Source organism: Haliotis rufescens, unplaced genomic scaffold (genome assembly GCF_023055435.1).
Source record: "Haliotis rufescens isolate VD_foot unplaced genomic scaffold, xgHalRufe1.0.p SCAF_19, whole genome shotgun sequence".
Lineage (NCBI taxonomy): Eukaryota > Metazoa > Mollusca > Gastropoda > Lepetellida > Haliotidae > Haliotis > Haliotis rufescens.
The window spans coordinates 3,666,680-3,688,282 of record NW_025963879.1 but is presented as its reverse complement, the minus strand read 5'-3'; the positions used below and the strand labels follow the sequence as shown (position 1 = coordinate 3,688,282).

The window sequence follows — 21,603 nt, the reverse complement described above, 5'->3', positions numbered from 1 at the left end:
AGGTGGTGAAGGGAACGTGTAGTTGTGTGTTGGGGTGAGGTGGTGAAGGGAACGTGTAGTTGTGTGTTGGGGTGAGGTGGTGAAGGGAACGTGAAGTTCTGTGTTGGGGTGAGGTGGTGAAGGGAACGTGTAGTTGTGTGTTGGGGTGAGGTGGTGAAGGGAACGTGTAGTTGTGTGTTGGGGTGAGGTGGTGAAGGGAACGTGTAGTTGTGTGTTGGGGTGAGGTGGTGAAGGGAACGTGTAGTTGTGTGTTGGGGTGAGCTGGTGAAAGGAACGTGTAGTTGTGTGTTGGGGTGAGGTGGTGAAGGGAACGTGAAGTTCTGTGTTGGGGTGAGGTGGTGAAGGGAACGTGTAGTTGTGTGTTGGGGTGAGGTGGTGAAGGGAACGTGTAGTTGTGTGTTGGGGTGAGGTGGTGAAGGGAACGTGTAGTTGTGTGTTGGGGTGAGGTGGTGAAGGGAACGTGTAGTTGTGTGTTGGGGTGAGGTGGTGAAGGGAACGTGTAGTTGTGTGTTGGGGTGAGGTGGTGAAGGGAACGTGTAGTTGTGTGTTGGGGTGAGCTGGTGAAAGGAACGTGTAGTTGTGTGTTGGGGTGAGGTGGTGAAGGGAACGTGTAGTTGTGTGTTGGGGTGAGCTGGTGAAGGGAACGTGAAGTTGTGTGTTGGGGTGAGGTGGGGAATGGGTGTTGTTCTGTGTTGGGGTGAGGTGAGGTGGTGAAGGGAACGTGTAGTTGTCTCTTGGGGTGAGGTGGTGAAGGGAACGTATAGTTGTTGTGTTGGGGTGAGGTGGTTTCGGGAACGTGTATTTCTTTATTTTGGTGAGGTGGTGAAGGGAACGTGTTGTTTTGTGTTGGGGTGAGGTGGTTTCGGGAACGTGTATTTCTTTGTTTGGGTGAGGTGGTGAAGGGAACGTGTTGTTCTGTGTTGGGGTGAGGTGGTTTCGGGAACGTGTATTTCTTTGTTTGGGTGAGGTGGTGAAGGGAACGTGTTGTTCTGTGTTGGGGTGGGGTGGTGAAGGGAACGTGAAGTTGTGTGTTGGGGTGAGGTGAGGTGGTAAAAGGACCATGTAGTTCTGTGTTGGGGTGAGGTGGTGAAGGGAACGTGTTGTTCTGTGTTGGGGTGAGGTGGTGAAGGGAACGTGAAGTTGTGTGTTGGGGTGAGGTGGTGAAGGGAACGTGTATTTCTTTGTTTGGGTGAGGTGGTGAAGGGAACCTGTTGTTCTGTGTTGGGGTGAGGTGGTGAAGGGAACGTGAAGTTGTGTGTTGGGGTGAGGTGATGAAGGGAACGTGAAGTTGTGTGTTGGGGTGAGATGGTGAAAGGAACGTGTTGTTCTGTGTTGTGGTGATGTGATGAAAGGAACGTGTTGTTCTGTGTTGGGGTGAGGTGGTGAAAGGAACCTGTTGTTCTGTGTTGGGGTGAGGTGGTGAAAGGAACGTGTAGTTGTTGTGTTGGGGTGAGGTTGTGAAGGGAACGTGTAGTTGTTGTGTTGGGGTGAGGTGGTGAAGGGAACGTGTTGTTCTGTGTTGGGGTGAGTTGGTGAAGGGATCGTGTAGTTCTGTGTTGGGGTGAGGTGGTGAAGGGAACGTGTATTTCTTTGTTTGGTTGAGGTGGTGAAGGGAACGTGTAGTTCTGTGTTGGGGTGAGGTGGTGAAAGGAACTTGTTGTTCTGTGTTGGGGTGAGGTGAGGTGGTGAAGGGAACGTGTAGTTGTGTGTTGGGGTGAGATGGTGAAGGGAACGTATAGTTGTTGTGTTGGGAAGTACATGGCCATATATTGGAAACATGAAATACATTCTTCGAACCCAGACTCAGATTTTGCAATCGCGTATAACAGTGATAATAATAAGGAGAATAAAGCAAGTTTTATCGACAATATTACGGTCATGAGTTTCTTGCAAAGCAATACAAAGATGTAATCCGATACTCGCAACGGACAATTAGCTATGATTTCAACACGTCTCGCAGATTCGTGAAATAAAACCAAACTTTTTGTCATAAACAGCTCATTAAATAGACACGATGATGTCGTTCCCTCGAGTGTGGTACTCAAAGACAAGCTATCTCAATAAACTATTATCCATACCCAAAACGTCTTTCTCATAAAGAATACACAAGGTTTCAACTTTTGCATGTTTTATTAGAATTGTATGAGAAAAGATTAAGTGTCAAGGACCGATTCTACAAACGGACAAGGTAACTGTGCTTCATATCAAGTTGTGTAATGTTATGTCATCGAAAAGGAAATTTGGTCATTCATCTGATAATGTTTTATCATAACAAATTCATTGACAATACCCACATCTGGTAACAGGAGACAGAGCAACACGCCCTGAAAGAGGGTTGGTGTAACAATGTCAGTATCGGATGTGACCACCATTTCCGTTGATACAGGCGAGGCGGAGCATTCAAAATGTCAACCCAATATTGATCCAACTGACCTAGCGTTACCGGCTGGTTCTGGTCCTGTCGTAAGCGTCGCTCCATCTCAATCCCAGACATGTTCTCTGTTGGAGGGGTCTGGGGAAACAGCCGGGCATGGCAGTACAGCAATGTTATGCTGCCACAACAAAAGTATGTTACAACACGTGCAACACGTGGGCGTGTGTTATCCTGATGCAATCTGACGTTACGTTCCTGCATTTACACAAAGGGTAGAACATGATCACTGGCGATGTCATCCCGGTAGTGTACGCCATTCAAATTGCAATTAACAATGATGAGTTGTGTTCTCCCATGATGTGTCATGCCACCCAATACCATTACACTCCTACCCCAAAACTGACGACGTTGAGTAACATAAGCGTCGCTAAAACGTTCCACTGGACGCCTGTAGCCCCCTGCACGACCATCAGAGCTGTTCAGGTGAAACCGCGCTCATCTGTGAACATTATGCTGTCCCAGTCTTGTCTTCTGAACCCAGATGCTGTTTACACCAAGCTAGGCGTGCCTGACGGTGACGTATTTGGGCGTATCGCTGAATGTCAGTGCCGGATGTTGCTTACGGTTCTGCCACTTATCGCCAGGAATTATCCGAGCTGTGAATGTGGCATTTGGGTATCAATTCCGTAGATGCACAAACCGAATATGGTTATCTGGTTGATGTTGTGTTGCCTGATGTAGATGACGTCTCCAAAGAGGTGATATTGTGTTTCGATGAACATTAAGATGTCCTCATGTCGTCTACACGCTACATAATGGGATGCATACAAGGTTAATACTGATTTCACTTAATCGAAACAGACTTCTCTGACATGTGTCATAGTATCCCCATTTAACATAATTGGATACAGTTTCAGTATTGGATAAAAGAACCCCCAACTGTTCTGTTCAGTATAAGTGAAAGGTCCGTAGAAGAAGATTCCAGGTACAATGCATGAAGCCCATTTCTGGTGTTGCTAAAAGCGGGGTAACCCCATTCTCACTCATTAAGCGTACATTGTTGAAAGAGTTAAGTTACGGAGGATGAGTATACAGCGACAACATGACGTGGGAGGATGTTTGTTTCACTACTACCATTGATCATAGATCAGTGATTGACATCATGACCATAAGTCTACGCCATTGGGAAACAATGACATGCATCAACCAAGTCAACGAGCCTGACCACACGATCCCGTTGGTCGCCTCTTATGACAAGCATGGGATGTTGAAGACCAATTCTGACCCGGATCTTAACGAGTCGATTCACCTATTAATGGCATCGACATTTACAGTAATGATAAACAGGACAAAAACATTACTGTTGAAATTCTTACTAGAATGTTTCGAAACTGGGTGTTGTCACAATCTATTCCGGCCCCATTGCACACCAAAGGAGACATCAATAACCCTGATAATCAGAAAGATATATCTTTGACAACTATTCGGGGACAAATACTCCTAAAGAACAGACTAAACGTGTGGATTCATACACAACACATTTAATATGTGGACAAATATTCCTAAACAACACACTAAACATGTGGACAAATATTCCTAAACAACACACTAAACATGTGGACAAATATTCCTAAACAACACACTAAACATGTGGACAAATCTTCCTAAACAACACACTAAATATGTGGACAAATATTCCTAAATAACAAACTAAACATGTGGACAAATATTCCTAAACAACACACTAAACATGTGGAAACATATTCCTAAACAACAAACTAAACATGTGGAAACATATTCCTAAACAACACACTAAACATGTGGACAAATATTCCTAAACAACACACTAAACATGTGGACAAATATTCCTAAACAACAAACTAAACATGTGGACAAATCTTCCTAAACAACACACTAAACATGTGGACAAATATTCCTAAACAACACACTAAACATGTGGACAAATCTTCCTAAACAACACACTAAACATGTGGAAACATATTCCTAAACAACACACTAAACATGTGGACAAATCTTCCTAAACAACACACTAAACATGTGGACAAATCTTCCTAAACAACACACTAAACATGTGGACAAATCTTCCTAAACAACACACTAAACATGTGGACAAATCTTCCTAAACAACACACTAAACATGTGGAAACATATTCCTAAACAACACACTAAACATGTGGACAAATCTTCCTAAACAACACACTAAACATGTGGACAAATCTTCCTAAACAACACACTAAACATGTGGACAAATCTTCCTAAACAACACACTAAACATGTGGACAAATCTTCCTAAACAACACACTAAACATGTGGACAAATATTCCTAAATAACAAACTAAACATGTGGACAAATATTGCTAAACAACACACTAAACATGTGGACAAATATTCCTAAACAAGAAACTAAATATTTGGACAAATATTCCTAAACAAGAAACTAAATATGTGGACAAATATTCCTAAACAAGAAACTAAACATGTGGACAAATATTCCTAAGCAACACATTAAACATGTGGACAAATATTCCTAAACAACACACTAAACATGTGGACAAATATTCCTAAATAACAAACTAAACATGTGGACAAATATTCCTAAACAACACACTAAACATGTGGACAAATATTCCTAAACAAGAAACTAAATATTTGGACAAATATTCCTAAACAAGAAACTAAATATGTGGACAAATATTCCTAAACAAGAAACTAAACATGTGGACAAATATTCCTAAGCAACACATTAAACATGTGGACAAATATTCCTAAACAACACACTAAACATGTGGACAAATATTCCTAAACAACACACTAAACATGTGGACAAATACTCCTAAACAAGAAACTAAACATGTGGACAAATATTCCTAAACAAGAAACTAAATATTTGGACAAATATTCCTAAACAACACACTAAACATGTGGACAAATATTCCTAAATAACACACTAAACATGTGGACAAATATTCCTAAACAAGAAACTAAACATGTGGACAAATATTCCTAAACAAGAAACTAAATATTTGGACAAATATTCCTAAACAAGAAACTAAACATGTGGACAAATATTCCTAAGCAACACATTTAACATGTGGACAAATATTCCTATACGAAGAACACGTGAATTGTATAAATTCTTCATTCATTTAAAAAATACACTTTAGATTCAGTTAATAGACAAAAAGATTTAATTTGTTAAACTAGAGGAATGAAGGTAAAACATGCTACGAAATCGATGTTGCAGCGTATTTACGAGAGTGTGAAGGCATGTGTGCGTTGTGATGGAAAATTAAGTGACTATTTCGAATGTAAAACAAGGTTGTACGTTAAGACCAGTTCTGTCTTGATTATTCAGTGATGGGTTGTGAAAGGAACATGGAAAACGTAAACCACGACAATTTAACCAAAAAAACCGTCTCGCCTATGTAAGGACATTATGTAGTGAGTTTGTATAAGGGTCGCGCCATAACAGTTGAGAATGATCTCCCCGCGCTCGCGTATAACAGTTGCTGTGTTTCAGTAAAAAGTGTGATCGATTAGTATTGGTGATGGTAAACATTCCAGATGAGGGGAGGGAGACAGTCCTTGTTGTCGTCTGGTCAAATCACTCAAAAGTAGACCACTACTGCTGATTCTATTTTTCTGGGGAGTAAACACCTCACCGGCAAGTGAACACTCAACAGACACCATACACCCTACGCCCTATGGACACCTTTACTGCACCCCAACTTCACAGGTCCCGTGAATACCCTACTGAACATCTTACCGGCGATACCCGTGAAGATCCGGGGTAGAACAGGTCTACAGCAACCCATGCTTGCCGTAAAAGGCGACTATGCTTGTCGTAGGAGGCGACTATCGGGATGGGGTGGTCAGTCCACAATTCTTGCCGTAAAGGCGACTATGCTTGTCGTGAGAGGCGACTAACGGGATCGGGTGGTCAGTACTTAATTCTAGCCGTAAAGGCGACTATGCTTGTAGTAAGAGGCGACTAACGGGATCGGGCGGTCAGTCCACAATTCTTGCCGTAAAGGCGACTAAGCTTGTCGTAAGAGGCGACTAACGGGATCGGGTGGTCAGACTTCAATTCTTGCCGTAAAGGCGACTATGCTTGTCGTAAGAGGCGACTAACGGGATCGGGCGGTCAGGCTCGCTCGTAAACAAAGATGGTGGTGATGATGATCATCTATTTCATGTTCATATCAACGAAGACTCAGTTAACACAATCTTAAGTCAGACACAATAAATATGCAACAATGGGCGTCATGGTATGATAGTTTTATGGTTGGGGGTGGCGCACCGTGACTGCATGGCACAACTACCATGGTACTGTCAACGTGAGACATTGCAACATCACGACGCTTGCTGTTTTGGTGGAAGCAGTGGAGAAATGTGTCATCTTGTTTGTTTGCGATTACTCTAATTTGTTCAATTATTAATAACATATAGACACAATTGCGTCGTTATCTGTAGACCTGACGTCAGGCGGCTGCCAATGGGATCGCAACACAGCGGCGTGTGAGAATTGTTTACATTTAACCTGCACTTTATACATTATAGAAACGGTAGTCTGAAACACACAATGACGAAAAACAACGAAGGAGTTCGTTAGGTACGAGCTTTATGCTATTTTGAATTGTATACATTTCCCGTCAAATCGATGAATTCAGTCTTAAAGTAAATGTAGCGTGATGCACGGACGAATTTGAATAGTAGTGTAATTTCAGTGTATAGAGTATTGCAGACAAGTAATCGACTTAGGTAGTGTGCGTGTTGAGAGAAAGATCTGTGTTACCTGTGACTAGGTTTCAAATCATGGACCAATGGTCGACACTGCGAGTACACCGTCGGGGAACTGTGTCCAACAACATCAGAAAAGACACCAATGTCGCCCATCAGGTTCCTCAAGTCCCCTCATTCACAAATGACACATTCAGGGCAGAATGTCTATCCCAGGAATGCTGCAGTGATCGATTTCTCTAGTGGGATTCAAGTGTCTCTATAACTATATCCCAAGATTGTTACAGCGGGGGCACGGGTGGCCCAGTCGTCTAAGGCGCCGCGATTAACTGTGCAGAGTTGCGTCCCTTAGGGTTCGAATCCCGGTTCGCCCCGATTATGTTTCTAGGTTTGTCAGCAGTCAGCACCATACACGTGCTCGTGGGTTTCATCGAAGTGGTAAACGTCTGAGACCTGCATCACTTCGGGCTTTCCTCCCACATTAAGCTGACACGCCGCGATATAACTAGAATACTGTTAAAAGCGGCGTTAAACCCAACTCACTCACTCACTCACTACAGCGGAAACCCTGTAGTAGAATTCCAGCATTTCAATAGCGAAATTTTCCTTTTGCAGAATCCCAACACAGCTAAAGGGGAATTGTGGTATTTTATTAGCCGAATCCCAGCATTTTTATAGCCAGAATCTCTGCATTTCTATTGCGAAATAACAAGATTGCTATAGCGGATTCCTATCATTTCAATAGCGGAATCCCGGAATTTCTATAACTGAATTCAAGCACTTTTTCCATAGCGGAATCCCAACACAGCTATAGCGGAAATCTGGCATTTTCATAGCGCAATCTCTGTTGTAGAAACCCAGCAATTCTATACGGAATCTCAGCATTTCTATGACGGAATTGCACTTGGTCGGTAAATTCCGACAACAGCAGCTACCCGGTCAAAGATGAGTCGCTGGTTAAAGAAACCGTGGTCATCGCTCTGATCAATCACCCACCCTCCCATTCCTCCCTTCATGGCGCACTTCACGTGCACTCATCACGTGGTCTTCATATCTTCAAAGCAATTTTTTTATGTTTAATTTTGTTTCATTTCACAACCACACTATTGCTATCATTGATACATACTCACCTGACGAAATGTGTGTTTATTATCAGACTGTCAGTGATTCCTGGTTTCGTATGTCTGTAATATAGCAAACGTGGACACCTTCAAGCCTTCCACGGGCACACTAGACTGACATTTAGCAAAGAAATAAAATTATCTTATTTAAAAATGACAATCTACCAAATAAAAATAATAATATCCAAATGGAGCCCAGAACCACCCTTCATTTCAGAGCTGAGACAGTCAAGACTTGCCAAAACATTCTAGACTTGAGTTGGACTCCTTTCTTAATTTTTGCTCTTGGGTCTGGGATACAAACTACGCGCACACGTACGTGAACCGTTTACACTAAAGCAGCGTTTGCAATCGGTTTGTCGTCACTGACAAAAGCCATGTATTTCCTCACACCCTTAAACACGTGTCACTGAATCCCAGGAACTATTGCTGTTGTGTGATCCGGTCCATCATTCCATGTCCCAGACATGGGCACGGCAAATACCGTCCATTGACTATGTACCTGTGAAGAGAGACAACAATGTACCCAGCCCAGTCATCCTCGCCAGCCATCAACACCATTAATTATTCATGGTCCACCAAGTGGGGCAAACAACACTGCATATGTAGCGGAACCGATCGCTATATTCTCAAGTTATAACAGTTAGCAATCGCTGTGGGAATTCCGCTCAGGTGAAAAACGCTTTGAAGTCGCCGCTTGAGATTTAAGTAAAGACACGCGAGGGACAACTGAGTATTACGTCACCGTGTGTTGCATGAAGCGTAAGAATCAAAACACGATGACGAATTTCAAAACAAAGGTTGTGTCACCTGTGATATGCGATGCCATCCATTTGCCTCGGGTGAGATGGGAAGGTGTAACACTGGGATCAGTGCAACTGCACTGGGCTGATACATGTCACGGCATGTCACACTCCAAGCTCACGTGCGGGAAATGCGCTCATTTCAAGATGTAGAGACGTCGAAAGACGTTAGATGGACACATCGTCTACCCGTGATATCGTTGTTGTCGATGGCGATGTTTTGTCTCCTCATGTTGCGGAGGAAGTGTAAAGTGATGCTTTCTTATTCAAGCAACCTGTCACAACAGACCCTGCTACTATTACAATTATATGCTATATAAATTATACAATATGACAATACATGGGAGCGAGTGATGGATGCATATTGGGGATGACAGTATGTTTGGGAAGGCGACATATGGGTGATGGTGGATTGAAGTATATGGGTGATTGAGGTATATTGGAATGGTATATTGGAATGGAGGTATATGGGTGATGGCGGTATATAGGGGATAGAAGTATATGGGGGATTGAGGTATATGGGGATGGCGGTATAAAGGAATAGAATAGATGGGGTGTCGGTATATGGATAATGGTGGTATATGGGGGATGGCGGTATCTGGGGATGGAGGTATATGTAGGATGGAGGTATATGGGGTTGGAGGTATATGGGGGATAGAAATATATGGGGATTGTGGCATATGGGCTTTGAGGTATATGGCGGTATAAAGGAATGGAATAGATGGGATGTCGGTATATGGGGCGGGGGTATATTGGGGATGGAGGTATATGGGGGATGGAGGTATAAGGGGATGGAGGTATATGGGATGGAATAGATGGGGTGACGGTATATGGGGGATGGAGGTATATGGGGATGGAGGTATATGGGGATGGAGGTATATGGGGATGGAATAGATGGGGTGACGGTATATGTGGGATGGAGGTATATGGGGATGGCGGTATATGGGGGATGAAGATATATGGGGGGTGGCGGTATATGGGGGATTGAGATATATGGGGGATGGAGGTATATGGGGATGGGGGATGGGGTATATGGGGGATGGAGATATATGGGGGGTGGGGGTATATGGGGGATGGAGATATATGGGGGATGGAGGTATATGGGGATGGAGATATATGGGGGATGGGGGTATATGGGGGATGGAGAGATATGGGGGATGGAGGTATATGGGGGTGGGGGTATATGGGGGATGGAGATATATGGGGGATGGAGGTATATGGGGATGGAGATATATGGGGGATGGGGGTATATGGGGGATGGAGATATATGGGGGATGGAGGTATATGGGGATGGAGATATATGGGGATGGAGATATATGGGGGATGGGGGTATATGGGGGATGGAGATATATGGGGGATGGAGGTATATGGGGTGTGGGGTATATGGGGGATGGAGAGATATGGGGATGGAGGTATATGGGGGGTGGGGGTATATGGGGGATGGAGATATATGGGGGATGGAGGTATATGGGGATGGAGATATATGGGGATGGAGATATATGGGGGATGGGGGTATATGGGGGATGGAGATATATGGGGGATGGGGGTATATGGGGATGGAGATATATGGGGATGGAGATATATGGGGGATGGGGGTATATGGGGGATGGAGAGATATGGGGGATGGAGGTATATGGGGGATGGAGATATATGGGGATGGAGATATATGGGGGATGGGGGTATATGGGGGATGGGGGTATATGGGGATGGAGATATATGGGGATGGAGATATATGGGGGATGGGGGTATATGGGGGATGGAGATATATGGGGATGGAGATATTTGGGGGATGGGGGTATATGGGGGATGGAGATATATGGGGATGGAGATATATGGGGGGTGGGGGTATATGGGGGATGGAGAGATATGGGGGATGGAGGTATATGGGGGATGTAGATATATGGGGGATGGGGGTATATGGGGGATGGAGATATATGGGGATGGAGATATATGGGGGGTGGGGGTATATGGGGGATGGAGATATATGGGGATGGAGATATATGGGGATGGAGATATATGGGGGATGGGGGTATATGGGGGATGGAGAGATATGGGGGATGGAGGTATATGGGGGATGGAGATATATGGGGATGGAGATATATGGGGATGGAGATATATGGGGATGGAGATATATGGGGGATGGGGGTATATGGGGGATGGAGGTATATGGGGGATGGGGGTATATGGGGATGGAGATATATGGGGATGGAGATATATGGGGGATGGGGGTATATGGGGGATGGAGAGATATGGGGGATGGAGGTATATGAGGGATGGAGATATATGGGGATGGAGATATATGGGGATGGAGATATATGGGGGATGGGGGTATATGGGGGATGGAGGTATATGGGGGATAGAGGTATATGGGGATGGCGGTATAACGGAATGGAATAGATTGGGTGACGGTATATGGGGGCGTAGGTTTATTGGGGATGGCGGTATATGGGGTTGGCGGTATAAAGGGATCGAAAAGATAGGCGAACGGTATATGGGGGATGTAGATATATGGGGGATAAAGGTATATGGGGATGGCGGTATATGGGAATGGCGGTATATGGGGATGGCGGCATGTATTGATGACAGTTGGTTCCGCTGATAAAAGTTGAATATACCATCGAGTGATGGAATGATCCGGTGATGGGTGATGATTATTTAATATGGATGGGATTATTGGATTATTCAAAATATTGAACGAAGCGAAAAAGACACGTGCGTGCGTGCGTGGTTTGACAGCTTGTATTCGCCCGGACTAATGCCGGTTTTACAGTCCCTTGAGATACCATGTCGCAGTCTAACATGGATACCCAACTCAGACAAGGGTATACGCACTCCCAGCCGACCGGTCTTTGGTTTCTCACCTTAATGCTGAGCGCCAGGTATGGTAACATCAAGTACCGTCTGTTAACGTCTTTTGGTATGACGCGGCGAGGGGATCGAATCCCGGACCTTGGGCCCTCCGTGAATCAAGCACTCTAAAACACAGTATTGATGTCCGCCATTACGTGCACAGAGTGGAATCCACCATGTACTTGGCCTTTGGTGTGCGTGGGTTCAGTGTGTGTGTTAACGCAGCTAGCCTTCTAACAGTTGCCACATTGTTGGTGATGAGGGGGGGGGGGGGGGGGGGATTGTTATTGGTATATTCCATCCGACCTCGACGTTGTAATTAAAATAACTTACATTTATTAATACTCTATTGATTGCAGCGTTCGAGTGGTGATCAACATGTGGAGTTTCTGAAGACGGGGGTAATTGCACTGTATGTGGGCCATAATGGGATTTGGGGAATTAAATATGGGACAATAATTGGACCTCAAGTATTCGAACAAATACTGCAAATCATTATCGGGACAGGATGGAGATGGAAATCATTTATCATAACATGAGACGGTTATTCCTGACGTAAAGTGCGTAAAAATACCCTTCTACTTCAGCGTCTCAACCCGAGTGTTTGCTGATCCAGAAATATTGGCAGCTTATTAATGCCAACATTGTTATAATAACCATAAATCCATCAGGGCCACAACACGCACATTCACCAAGTGTCTTAAGAAAACGGTTGTTGTTTCCAAACACCAACCCCCCACACCCACACACTTGGTTGGTTCTGTGTAAGAGAGTGGCGGGTGGAAGAGCTGGACTTGGTTGGTTCTGTGTAAGAGAGCGGCGGGTGGAAGAGCTGGACTTGGTTGGTTCTGTGGAAGACAGTGGCGGGTGGAAGAGTTGGACTTGGTTGGTTCTGTGGAAGACAGTGGCGGGTGGAAGAGCTTGCCTTGGTTGGTTCTGTGTAAGAGAGTGGCGGGTGGAAGAGCTGGACATGGTTGGTTCTGTGTAAGACAGTGGCGGGTGGAAGAGCTGGACATGGTTGGTTCTGTGGAAGACAGTGGCGGGTGGAAGAGCTGGACATGGTTGGTTCTGTGGAAGAGAGTGGCGGGTGGAAGAGCTGGACTTGGTTGGTTCTGTGTAAGACAGTGGCGGGTGGAAGAGCTTGCCTTGGTTGGTTCTGTGTAAGAGAGTGGCGGGTGGAAGAGCTGGACATGGTTGGTTCTGTGTAAGACAGTGGCGGGTGGAAGAGCTGGACTTGGTTGGTTCTGTGGAAGACAGTGGCGGGTGGAAGAGCTGGACATGGTTGGTTCTGTGGAAGACAATGGCGGGTGGAAGAGCTGGACTTGGTTGGTTCTGTGTAAGACAGTGGCGGGTGGAAGAGCTGGACTTGGTTGGTTCTGTGTAAGAGAGTGGCGGGTGGAAGAGCTGGACATGGTTGGTTCTGTGTAAGAGAGTGGCGGGTGGAAGAGTTGGACTTGGTTGGTTCTGTGTAAGACAGTGGCGGGTGGAAGAGCTGGACTTGGTTGGTTCTGTGGAAGACAGTGGCGGGTGGAAGAGCTGGACTTGGTTGGTTCTGTGGAAGACAGTGGCGGGTGGAAGAGTTGGACTTGGTTGGTTCTGTGGAAGACAGTGGCGGGTGGAACAGCTGGACTTGGTTGGTTCTTTGTAAGAGAGTGGCGGGTGGAAGAGCTGGACTTGGTTGGTTCTGTGTAAGAGAGTGGCGGGTGGAAGAGCTGGACTTGGTTGGTTCTGTGTAAGAGAGTGGCGGGTTGAAGAGCTGGACTTGGTTGGTTCTGTGGAAGACAGTGGCGGGTGGAAGAGTTGGACTTGGTTGGTTCTGTGGAAGACAGTGGCGGGTGAAAGAGCTGGACTTGGTTGGTTCTGTGGAAGACAGTGGCGGGTGGAAGAGCTGGACTTGGTTGGTTCTGTGTAAGAGAGTGGCGGGTGGAAGAGCTGGACTTGGTTGGTTCTGTGTAAGAGAGTTGCGGGTGGAAGAGCTGGACTTGGTTGGTTCTGTAAGACAGTGGCGGGTGGAAGAACTGGACTTGGTTGGTTCTGTGTAAGAGAGTGGCGGGTGGAAGAGCTGGACTTGGTTGGTTCTGTGGAAGACAGTGGCGGGTGGAAGAGCTGGACTTGGTTGGTTCTGTGTAAGAGAGTGGCGGGTGGAAGAGCTGGACTTGGTTGGTTCTGTGTAAGACAGTGGCGGGTGGAAGAACTGGACTTGGTTGGTTCTGTGTAAGACAGTGGCGGGTGGAAGAGCTGGACTTGGTTGGTTCTGTGGAAGACAGTGGCGGGTGGAAGAGCTGGACTTGGTTGGTTCTGTGGAAGAGAGTGGCGGGTGGAAGAGCTGGACTTGGTTGGTTCTGTGTAAGAGAGTGGCGGGTGGAAGAGCTGGACTTGGTTGGTTCTGTTGAAGACAGTGGCGGGTAGAAGAGCTGGACTTGGTTGTTTCTTTGGAAGACAGTGGCGGGTGGAAGAGTTGGACTTGGTTGGTTCTGTGTAAGACAGTGGCGGGTGGAAAAGTTGGACATGGTTGGTTCTGTGTAAGACAGTGGCGGGTGGAAGAGTTGGACTTGGTTGGTTCTGTGTAAGACAGTGGCGGGTGGAAGAGCTGGACTTGGTTGGTTCTGTGTAAGACAGTGGCGGGTGGAAGAGCTGGACGTGGTTGGTTCTGTGTAAGACAGTGGCGGGTGGAAGAGCTGGACTTGGTTGGTTCTGTGGAAGACAGTGGCGGGTGGAAGAGCTGGACTTGGTTGGTTCTGTGGAAGACAGTGGCGGGTGGAAGAGTTGGACTTGGTTGGTTCTGTGGAAGACAGTGGCGGGTGGAAGAGCTGGACTTGGTTGGTTCTGTGGAAGACAGTGGCGGGTGGAAGAGCTGGACTTGGTTGGTTCTGTGTAAGACAGTGGCGGGTGGAAGAGTTGGACTTGGTTGGTTCTGTGGAAGACAGTGGCGGGTGGAAGAGCTGGACTTGGTTGGTTCTGTGTAAGAGAGTGGCGGGTGGAAGAGCTGGACTTGGTTGGTTCTGTTGAAGACGGTGGCGGGTAGAAGAGTTGAACTTGGGTGGTTCTATGGAAGACAGCGTCGGCTGGAAAGGCTGGACTTCTGCGGAAGAAAATGGCGGGTGGAGAGGAAGGAGTCATGGGATTGTGTTGACTTTGGTGTTTGTAGAAGAGGGGTGCGATGTAGATCTACCATCAGTGCATGCCACCAGTCAGGACGATTTGTGGCAACATTCTTCTTCGGAGAATGAGTATGATAGATAGAAAATAATGAATGTAATGATTAATCCTAAGAGCCATAGCATGCTGATCTCGAGGTGTCTGTTGGCCACATGGTTCATCTCTATATGGTTACAAAAACGTCATAACTATTACTGCTGACGTAATTGTTTGTTAATGAACGCCTTCTACGAAACTGAAAAAGACTCAGAAACAGACCTTAATTTGTTTCAATTGCCGTATTGAATTACACATGTCAGAGAATTCCTCATCGTCACACCCACATTAGTTATCCTACACAAGAACAATCTCTGAAAAAGATATGCAAATCATAAATGAATTAGGAAAGGAGGCTACTCAGACAGCGAATCTTAATATGTTAGTTGATGCCCCCTGAAAATAAACATGGCGCCCACTTCCAAATCTTAGATAATTAAACCAAACCAATCATATTTCATAAATGAGAAACATAATCTTGAAGAATAAAAACACGAATCTTCTTGGCAGATGTGGTTGTAAAGAATGCGGAATTTCGCACTTTATATTTTATAGATGTATTATAATATAGTTACTACTTACACCAGCACTACTAATAACACAACCACCACCACTACTACTACTACTACTACTACTACTACTACTACTACTACTACTACTACTACGACTACTACTACGACTACTACTACTACTACTACTACTAGTACTTCTACTACTACTACTAGTACTACTAATACTAGTACTACTACTACTACTAGTACTACTACTACTACTACAACTAGTACTACTACTACTACTACTACGACTACTACTACGACTACTACTACTACTACTACTACTACTAGTACTTCTACTACTACTACTAGTACTACTAATACTAGTACTACTACTACTACTAGTACTACTACTACTACTACAACTAGTACTACTACTACTACTACTACTACTACTACCACTACTATGGGCCACGTTTGCTCAAAGAGCCAATGATGTGGTTACGATGGTCACATTACCCTCCATCGAACTGCATCGGGGCAGTTTTGTTCTTCCATGGTCTCTTTTCACTTTCAGCGTTAAATTTTAATTCACATTCTCAATCTGAAAATAATAACCTGTTTCTCTGCAATCTTGAAACGGACCATACCGCCCACGCCAAATCGATCTGTCGTCCGCCGACTTTGGCGGGAAACGTCTTGTACGTGACAGCAGATTAGGAGACGGTGAGCGTCACAATGGCAAGAAATCCATCATACGATTTCTTCCTCTTTATCAGCCAAAGGCACATTATAGCAGAGTAGACGACAGCCAATAACATTACCTAAGGCTGCGTATGCAATACGTGCCCCCATTACAATTCATTACTGTAATAGCTTGTCAAGCTAGTCCCGTAACTCCGGATCGCTGAACTAACTCCCGTAGCTCTCATTACTATCAATTTCATGTTAATTGGCACGGTTTAGAAAATAGGAGAAAATGGATATGGTTTTAAGTCACCCCCGCATCTTAACTGAGAAAGCCTGCATCGGTGACACAGACGTCAGTCAGATTTGACAGTGGGGCTGCCTTATTACAGTGCCTCTACGACGTACATGTTAGTGTTGCTCCATACTCCGGCCAATTTTAGAAAAACAGATGCACGATTAGCAATAAATTGACGGCACGCAAAGCGTAAAAAATGTGATTACATAAAGTAAACATAAATATTAAAAATAGAACCGCCCACTACTAGTCAATTCCAAGCAGTCGTTAGCAGATTTCTTTAAAGGTATGTCGTTCGCGAAGGACTAACGACCCGTTTTAAGAGACCATTTATCACAGTGTGTGACATCTCACAAAGATATCCACAACGAGTGGATCTAACGACTAAACGACAAAGGAAAAGGATGTTTTCGATGAAATACACTGTCAGTGACTATTTAAATTTCTACAACATACGTGCGGGGCATTGGTCGCCTGGCAGCCCACTCATCTGGGGAACTCACTTGCGGGTCAGAGTTGCGGCACGTTAAGGTTGCAGGATTCGTCGACCATATGTCGGATATGCTGCAAAATACTTTAAATATTGTTGTAGAAATGAAAAAAAAAGTGACAAAAAACTCTCCACAAGACTGTATGACAAGACGGATACTTCGACTTTCTAATTGTCAGCTTTTCCTTTATGTCGAACAATATTCCAGCAGCTCCAACCTTTGTTTTATACATTTCACAACTTTGAGGTTCAAAGAGCGTCATACGAATCTTGCTCAAAAGTGTTTTGGTCATAGTTACAACATCCAAGGCCTCGGTAAAACTTTCAAAAGGTTTTTAAAGTTGACATGTGGAGAAAATTTCCCAATTTGACGAATCAGTTAAAAATAATGTCCAATGCAATTCCCTAATTTGACTTCTACCATGTCATCCGTGTCTTTTTTTCAGTTTTAGAATTGACTTGCCTTTGCATGCGTTTGTGAGGAATGCCACCGGTGGGGCAGGATACGCTCACCTTTTCGGGAACACCTGGAATCAGGTATATTTGATAGTGACTTACAAACACATGCTTATAGTGTAGTCGGAATCGTACAGTGGACTTTTCTTTAAGTGGAGGATTCGTGTGGCTGTGGACACGTTTTTGTTGCTATTATTGTATTATATACCAACGTGCTTGAGGCAAGGGTTGAATGAGTGAATAAGTATGGTGTTTCAGTGTGAACGACCTGCAAATGATACACATATTGTGTTTCAGTGTGAATAACCTGCAAATGATACATATATTGTGTATCAGTGTGAATAACCTGCAAATGATACACATATTGTGTTTCAGTTTAAGTGACCTGCAAATGATACATATATTGTGTATCAGTGTGAGTGACCTGCAAATGATACATATCTTGTGTTTCAGTGTAAGTGACCTGCAAATGTTACACACATTGTGTTTCTGTTTGAACGACCTGCAAATGATACATATTTTGTGTTTCAATGTCAATTACCTGCAAGTGATACATATGTTGTGTTTCTGTATGAACGACCTACAAATGATACACATATTGTGTTTCAGTTTAAGTGACCTGCAAATGATACATATCTTGTGTTTCTGTAAGAACGACCTGCAAATGATACACATATTGTGTTTCAGTATGAACGATCTGCAAATGATACACATATTGTGTCTCAGTATGAACGACTTGCAAATGATACACATATTGTGTTTCGTTATGAACGACCTGCAAATGATACACATATTGTGTTTCAGTATGAATGACCTGCAAATGATACACATATTGTGTTTCTGTGTGAACGACCTGTTAATGATACACATATTGTGTTTCAGTATGAATGACCTACAAATGATACATATCTTGTGTTACACTGTCAACGACCTGTAAAAGATACACGTTGTTTTTTGTTTTTTTAAATACAACAACAACTGAAGTTCAGAGAAGGCGGTTCTGACTGGTTTCAGAAAAATATCAATTTTAGTGTAACCTCAGCCTCTGTACACATTCATCCCAATGTGAACCCAACCACTGCGCATGTGCTTTTATAACGCTATATCCTCGTCTCAGAACCTCTTTATATATAGATTTATCACACAATATTTGTTTACATCGTTTGTTGAGAAAAGTGTATCAATGTATGCGTGTTTTCGTTTATGCTGAGTGTCTATATTATATAACGTGGGAGAAAACCGATCTATTAAACGCCCTCGCAAACAATGTAGACGTGAAAATATCGGCACCGGTTTCTATTCTATAGCCACAACACTACGTGGGCTTCCCATCATGTGACTCGTGATATCGGCCCCGGGACATTCAGGTTCAAGCCAAGTGAGTGGTCTCTAAGAGAAAGGTGCGAATGAATGTTGTTTAACGCTGAAGTCGGAAATATTCCAGGTATATCACGGTGAGCTGTAACTATGGACAAATCAAACCAGTGACTGAAAGCATGAGTAACGATCCATGTCATCGGAGCAAATTGACACGCAGTCAGCCAAGTCACCACCCGATCCACTCTAGTCGGTTCTTACGAGGTAATTCTTCCCCCGAATTGCCACGGGGTCAAAGAAGAACTGTCGCGAGAAGTGGGTGCGTGCTAGAGTGGGGTGGGAGGAGTTTTGGTTGGGAACTGATGGGTCCTTTCCGGGTTCATTTTGTATCACTACTCTGGTTTCAAGTTCTTGGGCCACTAACCTCAATCATTGAGGGTGTATTTCCAGTAAATGAAGAGTCTTCAAAGTTTCGCAGCATGGTATGCTGGCGATAGCGATATAGACGCATGGTATCTGTACCACATTACGGGGCTGACACGGTGTGTGACGTCACGTGAGGATGTGGGTCCGAGGTGGTCCGAGGTGGTCCGAGATCCGGCCTGATGTACACAGTGTATAACGTCACGTGAGGATGTGGTTCTGAGGTGGTCCGAGATCCGGCCTGATGTACACAGTGTATAACGTCACGTGAGGATGTGGGTCCGAGATCCGGCCTGATGTACACAGTGTATGGCGTCATGTGAGGATGTGGGTCCGAGATCCGGCCTGATGTACACAGTGTATGACGTCACGTGAGGATGTGGGTCCGAGATCCGGCCTGATGTACACAGTGTATGACGTCATGTGAGGATGTGGGTTCGAGGTGGTCCGAGATCCGGCCTGATGTACACAGTGTATGACGTCACGTGAGGATGTGGGTCCGAGATCCGGCCTGATGTACACAGTGTATGGCGTCACGTGAGGATGTGGGTTCGAGGTGGTCCGAGATCCGGCCTGATGTACACAGTGTATGACGTCACGTGAGGATGTGGGTCCGAGATCCGGCCTGATGTACACATTGTATGACGTCATGTGAGGATGTGGGTTCGAGGTGGTCCGAGATCCGGCCTGATGTACACAGTGTATGACGTCACGTGAGGATGTGGGTCCGAGATCCGGCCTGATGTACACAGTGTATGACGTCACGTGAGGATGTGGGTCCGAGATCCGGCCTGATGTACACAGTGTATGACGTCACGTGAGGATGTGGGTCCGAGATCCGGCCTGATGTACACAGTGTATGGCGTCACGTGAGGATGTGGGTCCGAGATCCGGCCTGATGTACACAGTGTATGGCGTCACGTGAGGATGTGGGTCCGAGATCCGGCCTGATGTACATAGTGTATGGCGTCACGTGAGGATGTGGGTTCGAGGTGGTCCGAGATCCGGCCTGATGTACACAGTGTATGGCGTCATGTGAGGATGTGGGTCCGAGATCCGGCCTGATGTACACAGTGTATGGCGTCACGTGAGGATGTGGGTCCGAGATCCGGCCTGATGTACACAGTGTATGGCGTCACGTGAGGATGTGGGTCCGAGATCCGGCCTGATGTACACAGTGTATGGCGTCACGTGAGGATGTGGGTCAGAGATCCGGCCTGATGTACACAGTGTATGACGTCACGTGAGGATGTGGGTCCGAGATCCGGCCTGATGTACACAGTGTATGGCGTCATGTGAGGATGTGGGTCCGAGATCCGGCCTGATGTACACAGTGTATGACGTCACGTGAGGATGTGGGTCCGAGATCCGGCCTGATGTACACAGTGTATGGCGTCACGTGAGGATGTGGGTCAGAGATCAGGCCTGATGTACACAGCGTATGACGTCACGTGAGGATGTGGGTCCGAGATCCGGCCTGATGTACACAGTGTATGGCGTCACGTGAGGATGTGGGTCAGAGATCAGGCCTGATGTACACAGCGTATGACGTCACGTGAGGATGTGGGTCCGAGATCCGGCCTGATGTACACAGTGTATGGCGTCACGTGAGGATGTGGGTCCGAGATCCGGCCTGATGTACACAGTGTATGGCGTCACGTGAGGATGTGGGTCCGAGATCAGGCCTGATGTACACAGTGTATGACGTCACGTAAGGATGTGGGTCAGAGATCCGGCCTGATGTACACGGATAATGGAGCTGATGATGCTGTCTCATGGTGTATGCTGTTATCTCGGTTTATTTGTTGCACATTTATCTCACTGAGTAATTGTATAATACAGAGACCAGACGATAATCGAGACAATCCAGTAATAGACAGTATGAAAAACGACCCACCCTTCGAGGTAGGAGGACACGCAAGTCGCCGACCTTGACCACCCGCCTCTTACGACCAGTCGCGTCTTACGACCACCCGCCTCTTACGACCACACGCCTCTTACGACCAGTCGCGTCTTACGACCGGCATAGGTTGCTGGGAACCTTTTCTAACCCGGAATCCCACCGGGTGATTTGATGTGTTACAACGATGACCGATATATGAATTATACAAACATTAACATGGCTTGGTGCAACTGACATACGTACGATACAACAGATATAGGGCATTTTGACCAAATGTATAATTGTATAATGCTTTAAATCATGTTGATAAACTAACATAAAAAGAATGAGGTAGACGATGTACCGTATTTCCTCCAACAGGCGTTTCTGTGTCTCTTTTCGGACACCAAAAGGATCTGACGTTTATTAGAGGCTCGGTGTCTATGAGAGAC

General features: G+C 45.3%; 2 protein-coding genes across 2 annotated transcripts; one reads left to right on the top strand and one right to left on the bottom strand.

Moving 5' to 3' along the window:
* The first annotated feature begins 10,075 nt into the window (after window positions 1-10,075).
* On the top strand, window positions 10,076-11,329 carry LOC125381685 (shematrin-like protein 1). The gene has a single exon (XM_048399121.1). The coding sequence runs from the start codon at window positions 10,076-10,078 to the stop codon at window positions 11,327-11,329; it is 1,254 nt and encodes a 417-aa protein (XP_048255078.1).
* Window positions 11,330-12,500: 1,171 nt separating this feature from the next.
* On the bottom strand, window positions 12,501-15,029 carry LOC125381684 (uncharacterized protein PB18E9.04c-like). The gene has a single exon (XM_048399120.1). The coding sequence runs from the start codon at window positions 15,027-15,029 to the stop codon at window positions 12,501-12,503; it is 2,529 nt and encodes an 842-aa protein (XP_048255077.1).
* Window positions 15,030-21,603: the final 6,574 nt, after the last annotated feature.